Here is a 14,710-nt window from a genome sequence, read left to right as displayed (position 1 = left end):
GATCAACAGGTTTGCTCAGATATGGTAGTTTAATTCCCCCGAGGTGCAGTACAAACTGATGGATATGTAGTTTGTCTACCAGCACTTGTTTTTGAATGTTGTTGGGCCAGTTTTCCCAGCTGAGGGCATGTACTGGAACACGTCACAGTTTTTCATCGCGATGCGTGGTTAGTTCAGAAAGTGAGAGCCTGGATTCAGCGGTGAGGAAGAAGGCAGGAGCCTCCTCAGGAGGTTTGCAGGGTGGAACATCTGTATGCTGGTCTGTGGTCGGTCTGATGAATGTGTCTGTCTGTGGCGGCGGTGTCTCCTCCTCCCTGTCTGCTCCTCTTGTCTCGAGGAGCTGTGAACGCCATCCTGAGCCTTCGGAGATATTCCCTGGATCGGTGGGCTGCCGGGAAGTGGAAGACACCTAATTAAAACGTCACCATACGTTACAGAGGCTAATAATACGCTATCCAAGCCTCAACCTCACTTTGGTCTGTGTTGGAGCTCACTTATTGTTCTCACCCTGCTGAGGTTCCTCCACTGAGCCAGTGAAGTAGACACTGATGAACAAATATGTACTGCCCCTGAGTGCACAGAGAGGAAGGCAGCTTGAACCAACAGAACATAACACATTTATGGGGAGTATTAACAGATCATTTACAGCCAAAAATCAATACAACAGTCCAGACTTGAATATCATTCATTCAAAACTATAATTAGGATATGGATAATGATCTCATAACAAATATTAGCATATCAGAAATGCACAACACTTAAATTAAATATACACTATGTAAATGTAACACTGGAAATCATGGTCTGATATGAGAAAAAAGACTTTAAATTGGATCTTAGATTAAGTGAATGCGAGAGGGACTCACTAGATTCTGGACCATCCACATTCGATGAAGCCGCAGATCCTCCACCGCAGCCCGGATGTCCGGTTGGACGCCCCTCACACACAGCTGCATCAGCCACAATAATGCCACAAACGTCCCCGATCGTCCTACTCCTGCACTGAAACAGAAAACACACATTGACCATCAATCAGTGATTCAATCTTCATCCGTGTAGTACTTTTCATGCAGTTTGATACCATTCAATGGACTAGAAAATGAAAAAAAAAAAAACACAAACCTGCATTTAAAAGGTAAACTTAGTGATAATTAAAATCAAGAGGATGAAAAATACAGTAAAACATGCAAACTTCCCACAGAAAGGTCTGGCCAATATTTTTACCCATGGTCTTCTTGCTGTGAGGCCACTGCTCCACTGTGCAAAACTATCAATATATATATATATTAATATGACAAGAATAACTAAAATAAATTCGCTAAAATAAAATGTGATAATAAATATAGTTCAGAGGACAATAGAATAGCTCATTCAGACGCGTTTTATTGAACCATCCTGCTGAAGTGATGCTTTCAGTTCTCACCTGCAATGCACCACAGCCGGACCCAGACGAGGAATGGTCTCCAGATGCTGCCGCACATGGTCAGTGAAGGCACACAGTGAGGACATGTTCCTCGGGACGCCCCGATCCGGCCACGTGTGATAGTAGTAGTGTGTGATCATCCGGTCTGCTGGGCAGTGTCTCTGGAACACAATACACTTCCCTTCAAATCTGCTGCGACGACCCGTCTCTTTGATTGATTACTAGTCTGGTCCGTGCACAGAGGAGTCAACAGAAGCAAAGCAACCGTGCGATGAATGTCTCTCTCGCTCTCTCACCTGTCGAAGGTTAATGCTGGCGACAACATAATCTGGGCCTTGTTTACAGGTCACGGTTGTCACTTGGATCAGTCCGTGATAAACGGTCCCCGGCTCCAGAGGCCAGTACTTATCACACAATACCTGCACACACACACAGAAAAGGTCAGAAGGAAAGTCCTGGTACAATGCACACTGAAACAAATGAAACCTTCATCTAAGATACAGGAACAGAAAAATAGAACAACTTATTCTCAAAAGACCACAAACAACTGTCGATGCTGCAATGTCTACGACATGACCTTTTTTTTTTTTTAAGAATACTGAAAGTGTTTTCCAGAGTGGACCGTTTAGTAATTTTCACTCTGTGACCTGTTTTAATGAGACACTAAAACAGGGGCATAATCTGACTACACCTGCTTCACATTCCTATTCTCCATAAATAAGGCGGAATAGCATGTCTACATGAAATGGAGAAAAAAAAGACAAACAAATTATATAGAATAAAGACTTTTAGTGGTGATAAGAATTATTATTGGTGAATTGAATGTATTTCAAGGTTATGGCAGTGGAGTGGTGAGTCATACTGTACATTCAGATTATCCCCAGTTTGAGTCCAGTTATGTTTTTTTTTGTTCGTTTTTTTGTGGACTTTGCATCTTTCTCCCTGTGCATGCATGAATGAGGTTGTTCTCTACAGTCCCAAAACACACTTTTGAGTTTCTTTAGGACTCTGAATTGCATGTTGGTGTGAATGTGAGTGTTCATCATTGTATCTCTGTGAAGGTCCAGTCTGCAGCCTGACTATGGATGAGCTCAAGCCCCCGGAAACAGGATAAAACAGGACATTCGATGAATGGATGAATACATTTCAATTTAAATTGCAACCAGTCTGTTGGTTATACATAGTTTGCTTCTTTTTTCTTTTCTTTTTTAACCAATTCAGTGCACAGACCCCTGTCAAGTGAGGACTCAAGTTTGGAAAAAGGTAGATTAAACTCTATCACAGTCCATCACAGGTCAACCTCTCACATTCACAACTACAGTCAGTACTGTAAATTTCTACTTTTGCGAGATGAATGCAGGATTATCTTATTTTATCTTATCTTACAGGTCACTTTTAATGACCATTTAACCTCAAATGCATGTTTCCAGACTGTGGGAGGAAACCAGAGTAAGTGGATTGGATCTCTCACAAACACAAGGAGAACATGTTAATCTGCACTACAGGATATTTGCTGCGCGAAAGATTTACAAAAACGTACAGGTGGTGTGATTTCATTGACTGCGGCTGCTGATATTCTAACAAAACTGCATTGAGCAAGATTACTATTAGAAAACTGCATTTGATAAGCGCACGCATGCACGCACACACACACACACACACACACACTGAGTGTTCTCTCACTATGTCCTTGTGTCTCAGAGCTGTCACCATGACAATTATCCTGACGTTTTGCTCCCACACCATCCTCCAGAAGTCAGCTGTGGTGTTGGCTAAAGGACCTTGTGTGCAGATGAAGTCTCTCTCTGATCCTCCGCCCTGGATACCCAAACACACACAGTTCATCACCGATGCAGACAGATGCAAAAATTGACCGGAGCCACAAAATGAACAAGGCCGAGGGAGTAAATAAGATCTTACGGGCACAAAACTGGCATTGATGTAGTCGGTGTGTGGATGGGAGTTTTGAACAGACAGCCTCACCCGACAGTGATCATCTGCAAACGCACAGTGAAAAGACACAAAAGTCTGTTGCTATTCATACTTGTGGTAATCTGATCTTGTAAGACGGGTTTTTGTGCTTACAGGGTAAAATGTATGGGTATCTGTTCTTCTCTTTGTTGGCTTCCACTTCTGCTGCCTTCGTGGGGAGGTCCTTACCAACATCACTAAGCTCCTACATCAAGCCAAAACATTAATACACAATGCTTTTTAGATCTTACCTTTAATCCCACTAGTTTTTCTAAGCATGTTGGATACCTCAAACTCCTGTTTAAAGCCTCTGTTGTCATTGGCAGCTCTTGTCTGGCAGTGCGAGTTGAACGCCTGAGCAATTTGTGCTCTTGAGAAAGTTTGCAGCCTGTTAAACAAAATTGTAGTACAATAAAACAGATTCTGTGTTTTTCATAATTCTAATAAATGAAAGAACTAAACCCAATAATTCCCTTTGCACCACCTGATGACATTTTCCTTTATCGAAACTAACCTGAGCACTTTTGTTGTTCATTGAGTCAACTTTACAAACCACAACTGATTAAAACGTACGCACAAGCCCCATATGTGACAGACAATAGACCCAAAGAAGCATCATTTCTTTATATGTGTGTTACTAGTATTACACAATGAAAAATGTATCAATGTATATATTGTTCCTGTCTTCAGCTGTTAGTTAAAGTCTTAGACAGGGCACGTTGTTTAAATACTTTTACACTACTGGTGAGTAAAACTAAATAACAAGACAGAGCATGTACACTGAAGGAAAGCAGTCGTTCTTACCTCATGTCTTCTCTCACAGGTATCGTCCTAGAAGGACCAGGCGCTCCTGAGAAGTGATCAGTGCCGATCACCTGATCATTTAAAGCCAGAAGGAAATCAAGTAAACTGACAATGACGAGGTGACTGCCATGTCTTCCACTCATCAACGTGTTTACTCATAAACACAAACGTTACATGCCAGGCACAGCCAGAAAGTCATTTTTCTGGTAAAATCGAACTCCTTTCCCATGAGATCATCGCATAACAGCTTACACAGTGAGTACAACCCCACATTCACACGGAACAATTAGTGCGTAAGACTGACCTGACAAGAACGGAAACCTGCCCCAACCAGTTTTTAACACAACAACCAGACAGTCCCAACAGCTCCAGTGTTGTGTGTCTTTCTTCCAGTTTGCTTTTGTAAATTTACCTCACCTGAATGTTTTCAGCCTGTCACCACAGGATGAAGAGTCACAAGCTGCAAAGCCCCCAGTCATGGTGAAATGGTGTGCCTTGTCTGAGTGCTTCTCTTACTCTCTTGCTTCAGGCAAGAAGAGGTGGGGTGATAGGTGGAGACTGTGGGAGGAGAGTTACACCATACCAGGAGAGACACATGTCAAAAACTAGTTATCCTGTTCAGGCTTGTGGAGCAACTGGAGCCAAACCCAGCGAACTATAGGTGAGGACATCCGGACAAGAGAAAGCAGGCAGACCTGGACAGGCCTCCAGTCCAACACCGACAGACCGACATGTTCATATTGACACAATCTATTGCTACCAGTTCTCCTGAAATGCATGTTTGTGGACAGTTGGAGGAAAACCGGAGTACCTGGAGACAACTTATGCATCCACAGAGCAAGAACATGCAAACACCAGACTCATATTCTGTCTTTTGAGGCAAATTTCATCAGGTAATGTTTATATTTATATAATTTATTGTGCTTTAAACATAGACATTACAGTATAACTTTAGCATAGTGAATGACATGTCAGCTATTGACAGTGTAATTCTGAGTGGTGAAAAAGTAGCAAGTACTTTAAGTAGTTTATTAAGGAGCCACTATCTTTTCAACGATACTTGTAAAAAAAAGTGCAATTGAAGCAATGACAAATTACTCTGCACCTCTGAATATCCATCTATAGAAATCCCAGTCCGATCAGCGCACGCCTCGGACGGCGCATGCGCGTTTGTGCTCTTTGTCAGTTTTTGATATGCTCTGAAGCGCACACTCAGGAAGTAACCCATGTTTCCCCATTTCTGTTAAAACTGCAAGAGGCGCTCTGTGTTTGTCGACAGCGTGTTTTATTCATTTTATTTTTTGCAACAGCGAGTTGAATGTTTTGATCGACTCGTGCGCACGTCTTGGATGTGATTTAATGCGTGCGCATGACAAACTATGGTTTCACTTTGCAGGTGAACAAACAGCATTAATGCAATAGGAGGCACACTCTTCCTGCTTTGCTGGACTCTGGACAGACACAGAGACAACTGTCTTTGATAGATGTCAGAGAGCTGTCATGGATCCAGTCCGAGCTCAGGACGCACTGGAAGGAAAGGTAAACTACTCCAGAATAGCGCACCGAACTGTTTCTGTCAAAAACACCTCTTAAAAATTTCCTCTTAAAACTTTACAAAGCCGCTTTTAATTTGTATAGCTTTAAAAACAAATGTGAATAAATGACCATAAACATTTATAAACTCGGGAAAATCACTGAAAATTGAAAGGATATTCAAGTCACATTGTATAAAAATGTTCCCTTTTACGCAGAGGAGGGCACAAGTGATAGTGAAAGTCATTGTCATTTTCAGTTTACGTGACTTATTCACTTTTTTGTCACTTACAAGCGACGTTCATCGACAATCATTACAAATGTGTAGTAAATGATTAAGATGCTTTCATGACTGTCAATTTCTAAGTTATTCGATTACATAGATTTGATCGTTGGTTTCAAAGTATGACTTACAAAACTTGTGCATGTTGCATGTCTTGTGGTCCTTGGGAGGAGCCTAAAGCACCTGTAGAAAAGCCAGATGTAATCAGGGAGAACATGCAACTCCTGCACAGGAAGAGTTGGTCATTTGGACATTTATAACCATGTTGCTGTGAGGGATTTTTATTTTATTTTAATTAATTAATTAATTTTTTCTGTATTAATCAAAATTTTATTCACAATGGACAAAATTATTTTCGCAGGCACATATTTTACCTTAAGCTATAAATATGTCACACTGTTTTCTCCTTTACCACTGTGACATATTTATAGCTTAAGGTAAAATATGTGCCTGCGAAAATAATTTTGTCCATTGTGAATAAAATTTTGATTAATACAGAATTTCCTTTCAGGGCATTATGTTGTGCTACAGGGAACACAGTGAATAGAGTATTCTATTCTATTCTATTCTATTCTATTCTATTTTAGTACTCAGGTACATCTAGTCTTGCACAGTGTGCCACAAAATTATCTTTTTCAACTTAAAATTAGCTCTGCACTCTTTGCAAAGCACCGCAATGTCGTGATTTGGTTCCCTATGCATTCGACTCAGTGTGACAAGAGGCCGTTCAGACGAGTAAGGAGTCCGTCCAGACCCAGGGCCTGGTTGTCATCTTCAAATAAACCAAAGTTTGTTGGACATTTCTACAAGTCTCGGTAAGATTCAAACTCAGACATTGATTTTAACCCTTTAATTTCTACTTACCAGCACACTTCTCCCAACAATAACTAATCGATTAATTATGATGTTGAGACGATTCAAAAGCTACCAACAAAAAGATGAATGGAGCATGATGATGATGATGATGATGATGACTGTGATGGTGATGATGACAATTATGGTGGTGCAGGTTTCCCAGGGATGAGCGTCCGGGTTACAAACCTGGCTTCAGCAGCCAGAGGTACCACAGCTCTTTCTACCACCGAGCTTACATGAATAAAAGAGATCCATTTAAGGCGAAACCTCACCACACTGCCCCGCCGAGAGAGGAAGACTGGGATCAAGAGAAGGAGAAGGAGCGGTACAAGCTGAGAGAGAGCATCAATGAAGGTTCATCCATGAAACAAAACAGCAGTGAGTGTGTCTGAACAGAGATATCTGTAAAAACAAATGACAACAAACAACCTTTCTGTTCTTTTGTTTTAACAAATCTCCGGTCCTGACTGGAACAAAGTGTTGTTCCACATGTGCACACATAATTATTTGTTTTAGAGTTGGTTTAAGACGTCTTGTCAATAGTTAGATGACTGCATTTTGATACTTCTACTCAAATAACAAAGAGACGATCAGTTGGTAACTATCCATACTCTGTGGTTATTATGGCCCCAGTTCCTTCTATTTCTTCCTTTTGTGTTTTAAATAGCACTCATGTTTGGTGAGGGCCCCTGTAAAATGATTTAGAACATTTGAATCACAAAATGAAAATGCTTCTATGCCAGACTAATAAGTTAGAACAATTAAAAACTAAAGCTACAGTAAAATAATTTCAGCCTTGATCAGAATGCATTTGTGGGTTCCTATCTCCGCCTCCTGTGTGTATGGTCATGTTTATACATGTTTACGTCTTACATAATGCATGGCTTGACATTGTTGAGCATTTTATGAAATGACCATTGGGTGGCAGTATGAAGCAAGCAGAAGCAAATTAGAATTTCATGAACACTTTGCATTACAAATATTTGGAGGGCATTTGCTCATCGTGGTATCTGGTGGTTGGTGTGTAGTCACACTCCGGTAGCAACAAACCAGTCTTACATAATGCTGATCACTAAGAAGCTTGTACTGGGATCGATACCTGGATTATGTCATCAATGAATGGCTCGTGGTTGAGCCATTATAGAGTCTGCGCCTCACGTGAACCATGTGTGATTCAGTCAGAAATAGATATGTTGGCTTTCTTAAAAACAAAAACTTAATAATTTATAAGTGAGAAGAGCCTATAAAGTAAACAGGAGAGAGTTTAAATCTGCTTTGATGATGCCTCCTTGGTTGTAACACTGATTGTGAATTCCACGTTCCAGGTTTGAGCTGGTATATGTTGTTTGTTCCACCGACTGTGCTGCGGGTACTGTATGTTTTTCTCTTCTCCCGCACACGGCCGCTGTATCTGTGTGCACACTGCAGCACTGTGGAGGTGTGTGTTTGTGTATGTGTGAGTGTGGAACAGGTTTTTTTTTTTTGTGTGTGCCTGAGTGATGGTGCGATGATGGTGACTCATCGCTGATTTGTGTGTGTATATGAGAGTCAGAAAGACAAAGAGAGGGACAAGCCAGCAGTATATAATGAGCTCTAATGAAGCTATCGCTTCGCATTGGAACATTGGAGTCCAACATTTCCACTCAGATTTTCCAAACATGACCAGATTCTGCCAAAACTCGCATCGATTTATGACCCTGAAAATAACTGGAGTCATGAGCATCAGTGCTGTTACTATAGGCATCTACTTCAGGTACAAATATAAGACACCCCCCCACCCCCCCTTTACAAGGATCATATTTGAGGAAAAAAAGGATTGTTTGTGGAAATAAACCACTTCTTTTTTGATATAGATGGCTGAAAACAGGTTGAATTGACCACCTGTGATGATGCCTGCTGGCCTCTTCCAGAACAGTTTGGTGCTTCAGGCCAACATACAGGAAGTTCAGTTCAGTCATGCAGACATGCAGCATGACAGAGACGAACTCTTTTTATTCCCACTGGACCTCACTGTCACTCATCGATGTACATACAATCTCCTCTGATCTCTTTTGGTGCTTTCCATCTTCCTACGTTGCACTCAGTCACTGTATTTATTTAATTTTGTTTTAGCGGCTTGACAGTCATAAGACTGAGCTGCATTGATCACCATCAAATTAAAATAATCATCATAACTCCTTCTGTAGCTTATTAATTTGACACTTTTCTCCAGGTGATCACTGTGTTGCTCCATCTTTTCGGCACAGGTTATTATTATCTGGATGTTGAGGATACTTACACTTAAGTGAATATGAGACCTCCTGACTGCTTCAGACCTACAGTGTTTCCCAGAAAAAGGAAAAAGAAAGAAAGTAAAAAACCTTGTTTCATATTCGGACCAATATGCTCTAGGTATTACAACGGAATAAGAACAAGATCCAGCTAACATGTAAACCAATAATCTGTTGTTGTGCTGACCTGGGGCTTTGTCTGTTTTTTTTTTTCAGCTCCTCAACTTTTCTCATCCAGATCCACCAGCAGCAGAGACAAGGACATACAGTTCACTGTGAGTTCACAACTATAGCTTTTGCCTCCCTTTTCCTTATGAACAATACAGTGGTCTTCCCTGTCAAGGCACTGAAAATCCTGACGAAGCTCGCAGATAATCCAAAGCAATCTGAGATAGTTGCTTCTGAGGATGTTATTTAAGCTGTAACTTAAAATAACTTCATGACAAATTCAACCAATCACATCTGCATGTATGGCAGTTTTTAGTGCTTTGGGTTTAACAACTATCTTTTGTAGATCTGTCTCTCAAAAATATTTTCTTAAGCGAACATAATTTTGTATATTATATCTTTGCGGTCACTCAAAAAATGTTTTAATTAGGGTTGACTGACAGACATTAATATTCTCTGGTTCACTGGGTCTCATAGTATATTTGCCCTTTTAAGACTGGATTTATTTAGATTTTATTGCTGGAGAATTCACATAAATTATGCAATGAGTTAATATTTCCTTCACATTTTTTTTTTTATAAGCTCATAATCATTTTGTGCTTTTTCAAAGCTCAGGATTCACGCTGAGCATTGAAACTTGCGCACAAAGTTCAATTTCTTTTCTTTTCCTGCAGTTAACTTAAAATGATTGATTTCCTATCATGTATGAATTAGGAATGAGAGATTGGATGAAGATTTGTTTTTCTTATCATCAAATGTGAACATAGTTTTCATGATTAATGTCTTTGCCTCCCAACGTCGTGTTCCCAGGTGGGTGCTGGCTGCTACACACTGCCCTTCATGTTTTAATCTTTACCGGCTCCGACACGTTTAATTTGATTGTTATCAGGCTTCTGCGGAGCTTGACAATGATATTAATTGTTCTTGGGCAGTATATATATATATATTCAGTCTCTAAAATTTCGAAAGCGGGTGTATAATTTTCCCATCACTGATTGCACAAGTGATTTGTACATATTCAAGCAGGAGGAGATGTTGTTTTTGTTGGTGAGAGCCGAGCGCAGACGGTCGCGGCGTTGGCGCACACAGCCCAGGTGCTGCAGACGAGGCTGAAATCAAACGGTGGCATAAATTCCTTGGTTGACCTGAGCGCAGCAGAGCAGCACGTGACGGATCGCAGCTGATTACTGCTGCAGTGAATTTCAATTGAAGACGGGAACAGAAATGGCTGCTTTCGGCTCTCCGTGTACTCATCAGCACTGTGTTAATAAATCTGACCAGCTCATGTCATCTGCTATTAAATGCACTGACGTCGTACTTATATTTCCTCTGGCAACACGCCGCGCTTGCACGTGTTTTTTTTTGATTATGATAAAATATAATTGTCATATATTAGAAGGTAAATTCACTGCTCTGCTTTCAAGCTGTTGCAGCTGATATAAAACATCCACAATAAAAGTCATTTTGTTATATGCACTGAGCAAGTTAATTGTGCCTCTCTCTGATAAGATACTTAATGTATATTTAGATCTCTGGTGTGCAAGAACAATTTATCAGTTGCAGGGTTTGAGATGCCTTTTCTCTATGTGAACCTCTCTATCTGTTAATGCAGCTTTTTATTTCGTGTTGAAACTATTTTAAAAAAGAAACATCAATCATCCAGCAGGAGGTGGACGATCAAACGTGGTGACCTCTGAAGCGAGCAGATGAAGAAGATTAAAATCCACATTTAGACGTGAATATATTGTAAGAATGTTGTCCACCCAGTTAGAATTTGGGAAACTCGTAACCCTCCCAGACTTTATGTTTAACGGTCATGTGTACAGGAAACCTCCAGACCCAGAGGAAGGGCTTATTTACATGTACAATTACATTTCTCACTTTGTTTTCAGTCTCCCAACTTTTTTTTGATGAAAGTATCACACTTCTATTGTGTTCTCTGCTGAACTGCTGTCATGTGTTTGCCTTTTAACTGTTGAAGCTATTTCACGTCACCTGCTGTACTGCATTTCCTGTTTGTTGTAGTTTTTTCTTTAACTCCTGAATACATACAGGGGCTGAACCGTTGAAAAATGTATAAATCACTTTCCCGAGTGTTACAAGTTAACATGTGACGCTTCACTGAAATCGTCTTTTTGGTCATTAGCAGCTCCAAGTTTGAGACCAACGTCTTCTTATTCCTTTTTTATTTATTTTTTTTGCAGGCTGGTCAGATTGACAGGAACCAAAGCAGAGAGAGAGATCACAGGGGGAGCAAAGGCAAAGACGGAGAACGCAGCAGAGACAGGGAGCTCCCTTCAACTGTCAGCCAGACGGCAGCACGAGACAGAGCCATCCAGCAGAAGAGGCGAGAGATAGATGAGGTGGATGATTGTCGTCGCTACACACACACACACACACACACACACACACACACACACACACACACACACACACACACACACACACACACACACACACACACACACACACACACACACACACACACACACACACACACACACACACACACACACACACACACACACACTACTTCTTGGGAGAGGGATAGTTATAAGCAGATAGAGGAAGAGAAGAGATAAGACAAGCTCGGATTAGAGGGAGTGACAGAAGGAAGATGCTAGAAAGCGCTGGGAGACATAAGACAAGGAAAGAAAGATTTGTTTTCTGTAGTCTAAACATTAATTTCGAAATGCTGAGCCCCAGGCAACAGGGGTGTCACTGACTTCACTTCACCAAGCCTGACAAAGAGGGTCTTATACATAGTTTGACATGATTGATGGTGTTTTTCTCCTATTTTTACTTCAGTATTTAAAAGAGAATTAAGCAGTGCAGCTCACCTGAATCACAGAGACCTCTCACACATGTTTTAATGCAGCCTCCGATGTGACAGACATCACATGAGGCACTGCTCATTGCGTGTTACCACCCACTTGATGGAAAAGATGGCCTCTTGCTTTTCATATCTCCATGGTTGCAGGATCATAGAAACACTACAAGAAAAACTCTGTCTGGCAACAGGTAGCTGATGGAAAAATTGCACAAACCAAACTTATGAGTGTCTTAAAATGAGACTTCTTACCCACATTTTTTTGTTTTGCTCTCTGGTTATTAGAGTGGTTGCCCTGAAACCATGAATGCTTTTGTTTTTCAGGCGTACTATGAGGAATGTCAAATGTTTGGAGTGGTGACAAAGATGCTGATTGCGAAGGATCCGTCCCTGGAACAGTCCATCCAGTTGTCGCTGCAGGAGAACCTCAGGGACATTGGTGAGCGCTGCGTGGAGGCCATGAAGAAATTTATTGAAGAATACGACTCCAGGGGATCGTCAAACTAATCTTACACTCTATATATTTTTTCTACTATTTTAAGTGTAGAAAGTCCTATTCGATTTAATTGAATTCAAAATTGGAATTTTCTAGATATTATTTTTTTATCTGCTGCCTGGGTAAAATCCCCTTTAGTGTTCAGTTTCGTGCTGAACACTAAGCAACGCTGAAAGCTAAAGATAACACTTAAAATGTGATGAGTATGAAAAATACACTGGTTGTATTGCTTCTAAAGAGTTTTTACGTTTACTTTAGTGTTGAATTTAATTTTCCACAAAAATTGAACTTCTCTTACGACATATCTAGATATCTAGAATAGTTTGAATCATTAACCATGAACTTTTCCACCTTTTGTGGCATTAAAACAGTCAATGTAACTTTATTTTATCAGGATTTTATGTGATAGGCCAACACAACATGCTGCAAAAAAGTAAGAGTCGTGTTTCAGTTTTTTATTTGTGACAAAGTTTGAAAACCATGGATCGTTTTCATTTGACTTCACAATTATACGGCACATTATGTTGGTTCATCACATAATATCCCCCAAAAATACGTATTTACATTTGTGGTCGTAATGTCTCAAAAGGTGGAAAAAGTTCCTGCGGTATGAATATTTTTGCAAGCCACTGTACTGATGTCAAGGTAAATGTGAATCAAGAACAAACTGCAGCAGTAACGTGCCACAGATGTTTCAACACGTTTGAAAAACAAATCAGCCTTGCAATGTCATTTTCACTGTGAAATGTTTGTCCCTGTACATAAAAAGATAAAATGCTATGACGTTTTAAGGAATATCTCTTTAAAAAGTATACAGGAGTAATTCGATGTGAGTCTTGGTTGTTAATCCTATGGAGGTTGGAGAAGTATTTCAATCTGAAAGCTCTGAACAACTTGAACCTGGTTTGTATAATTGAATTGTGCAGTCTTGTGATTGTGAGATTTAAGGTGTGTCTGCAAGTAGATTTTCTTCATTGATCATCATTACCTGTGAACACGTTGATTGTAGCGTTTTGTGAGCAAAGCCTTCAGTAAGATATCAACATTTTGACTTTATCTGCTTTATTCTGGAGAGCTTCAGGGAAAAATCGAGTTTGTGTTGAAATGAGCAGATTACCGTGTTTTATTGGCTGCTGAGTGATGCCGGTGATGTTTAATATTAAGGAGAGACACGACATGTTGTCCAGGGGAGAATGTATTCTGTAAAGGTCCCGCTCAAGGACACAATGTGGAGAACTTAATGCCCACAGCAGGGCTACAACCTGTGACCTATGGACACACTGAATGAAAGTAGCTCCATCCCATTTAGCTGCAGTCAAAGCACACTCAGTGGAACATTTGCCGGAAATGTAACATGTCAAGTGCAAATCTTCTCATAGTCACAATGGTGACAAAATAAACCAAATAAATCAATGTAACTTTTACATACAAGATCTCGTTGTTCATTGAAGTACACTTTATTTTCTGTATGAGACAACAACAACAAATTAACATGCAAGCCTCCCTATCTCTACATCATGTTATACAAATGATTCTTAAGTTACAAAATATATATAAATATTTAAGACCATATGTACAGAACATTTACATTACTACATCCATTATTAAAGTTTATTACTATATATACATTTAACAGGTATTATTCTTTAATAATGTTATAATTATTATTTGCATTATTATTGTTATTGTTAGAGTTATAAATATTTCTATTATTTCTTTTAATCATCTATAAGTAACTCTCAAAAAACAAAGCATGTTGCAGAAGAGAAAACGGGACCGTACCTGACATTACTGTGCCTGAATGGTCAAGGAGCCGAGGCTGACCGGCCTCAGTCCTTGGTAAAGCATGGAGAGCTGGCTATGTAGAGCACAAGGTTCAACAGACTTATTTTGTACAGCATGATAATAGGGCTAGTGAGCCAACACTATATTCCAGCAGCATTTGGATTCCACTGAGGTAAACAATGACATAGCTTGGAATCTAGCACGTAGCTTTCACTATCCCACCACAAGTTCTCGTTTGTCCACGACGAAGAAGCTTACTGCCCAGGGCTTGGATCACTGAGCTGTGACGTAA

At 40.2% G+C, this 14,710-nt stretch overlaps 2 protein-coding genes across 21 annotated transcripts; one reads left to right on the top strand and one right to left on the bottom strand.

Moving 5' to 3' along the window:
* Positions 1 to 3: 3 nt before the first annotated feature.
* LOC308113293 (receptor-type tyrosine-protein phosphatase V-like) lies at positions 4 to 4,945 on the bottom strand. Of its 20 annotated transcripts, none has more exons than XM_080469448.1 (11): positions 4,616 to 4,945; positions 4,199 to 4,269; positions 3,683 to 3,782; positions 3,509 to 3,599; positions 3,344 to 3,420; positions 3,107 to 3,241; positions 1,720 to 1,842; positions 1,424 to 1,584; positions 867 to 1,002; positions 508 to 569; positions 4 to 388 (listed from the first exon to the last, which is right to left on the bottom strand). In XM_080469448.1, the coding sequence occupies exons 2-11, from the start codon at positions 4,201 to 4,203 to the stop codon at positions 169 to 171; spliced, it is 1,110 nt and encodes a 369-aa protein (XP_080325574.1). In that variant the 5' UTR covers positions 4,204 to 4,269; positions 4,616 to 4,945; the 3' UTR covers positions 4 to 168. The 20 variants fall into 20 exon arrangements, with proteins under 20 accessions (XP_080325574.1, XP_080325579.1, XP_080325575.1 ...); XM_080469453.1 differs by having other exon boundaries at positions 495 to 569; positions 4,616 to 4,736; XM_080469449.1 differs by having other exon boundaries at positions 7 to 388; positions 4,503 to 4,716.
* On the top strand, positions 4,783 to 14,062 carry LOC308113294 (uncharacterized protein). Its single transcript, XM_080469466.1, has 8 exons — positions 4,783 to 4,859; positions 4,990 to 5,091; positions 5,595 to 5,737; positions 6,726 to 6,829; positions 7,024 to 7,247; positions 9,356 to 9,414; positions 11,512 to 11,670; positions 12,462 to 14,062. Exons 3-8 carry the CDS (start codon positions 5,699 to 5,701, stop codon positions 12,642 to 12,644), a joined length of 768 nt encoding a protein of 255 aa, XP_080325592.1. The 5' UTR covers positions 4,783 to 4,859; positions 4,990 to 5,091; positions 5,595 to 5,698; the 3' UTR covers positions 12,645 to 14,062.
* The last annotated feature ends 648 nt before the right edge of the window (positions 14,063 to 14,710 follow it).

The sequence above is a fragment of the Lipophrys pholis genome (assembly GCF_963383615.2).
Source record: "Lipophrys pholis genome assembly, chromosome: 8".
In the NCBI taxonomy this organism is placed as follows: domain Eukaryota; kingdom Metazoa; phylum Chordata; class Actinopteri; order Blenniiformes; family Blenniidae; genus Lipophrys; species Lipophrys pholis.
Note: the sequence above shows the minus strand (reverse complement) of the source record. Positions and strands in the feature narration are given on the sequence as shown.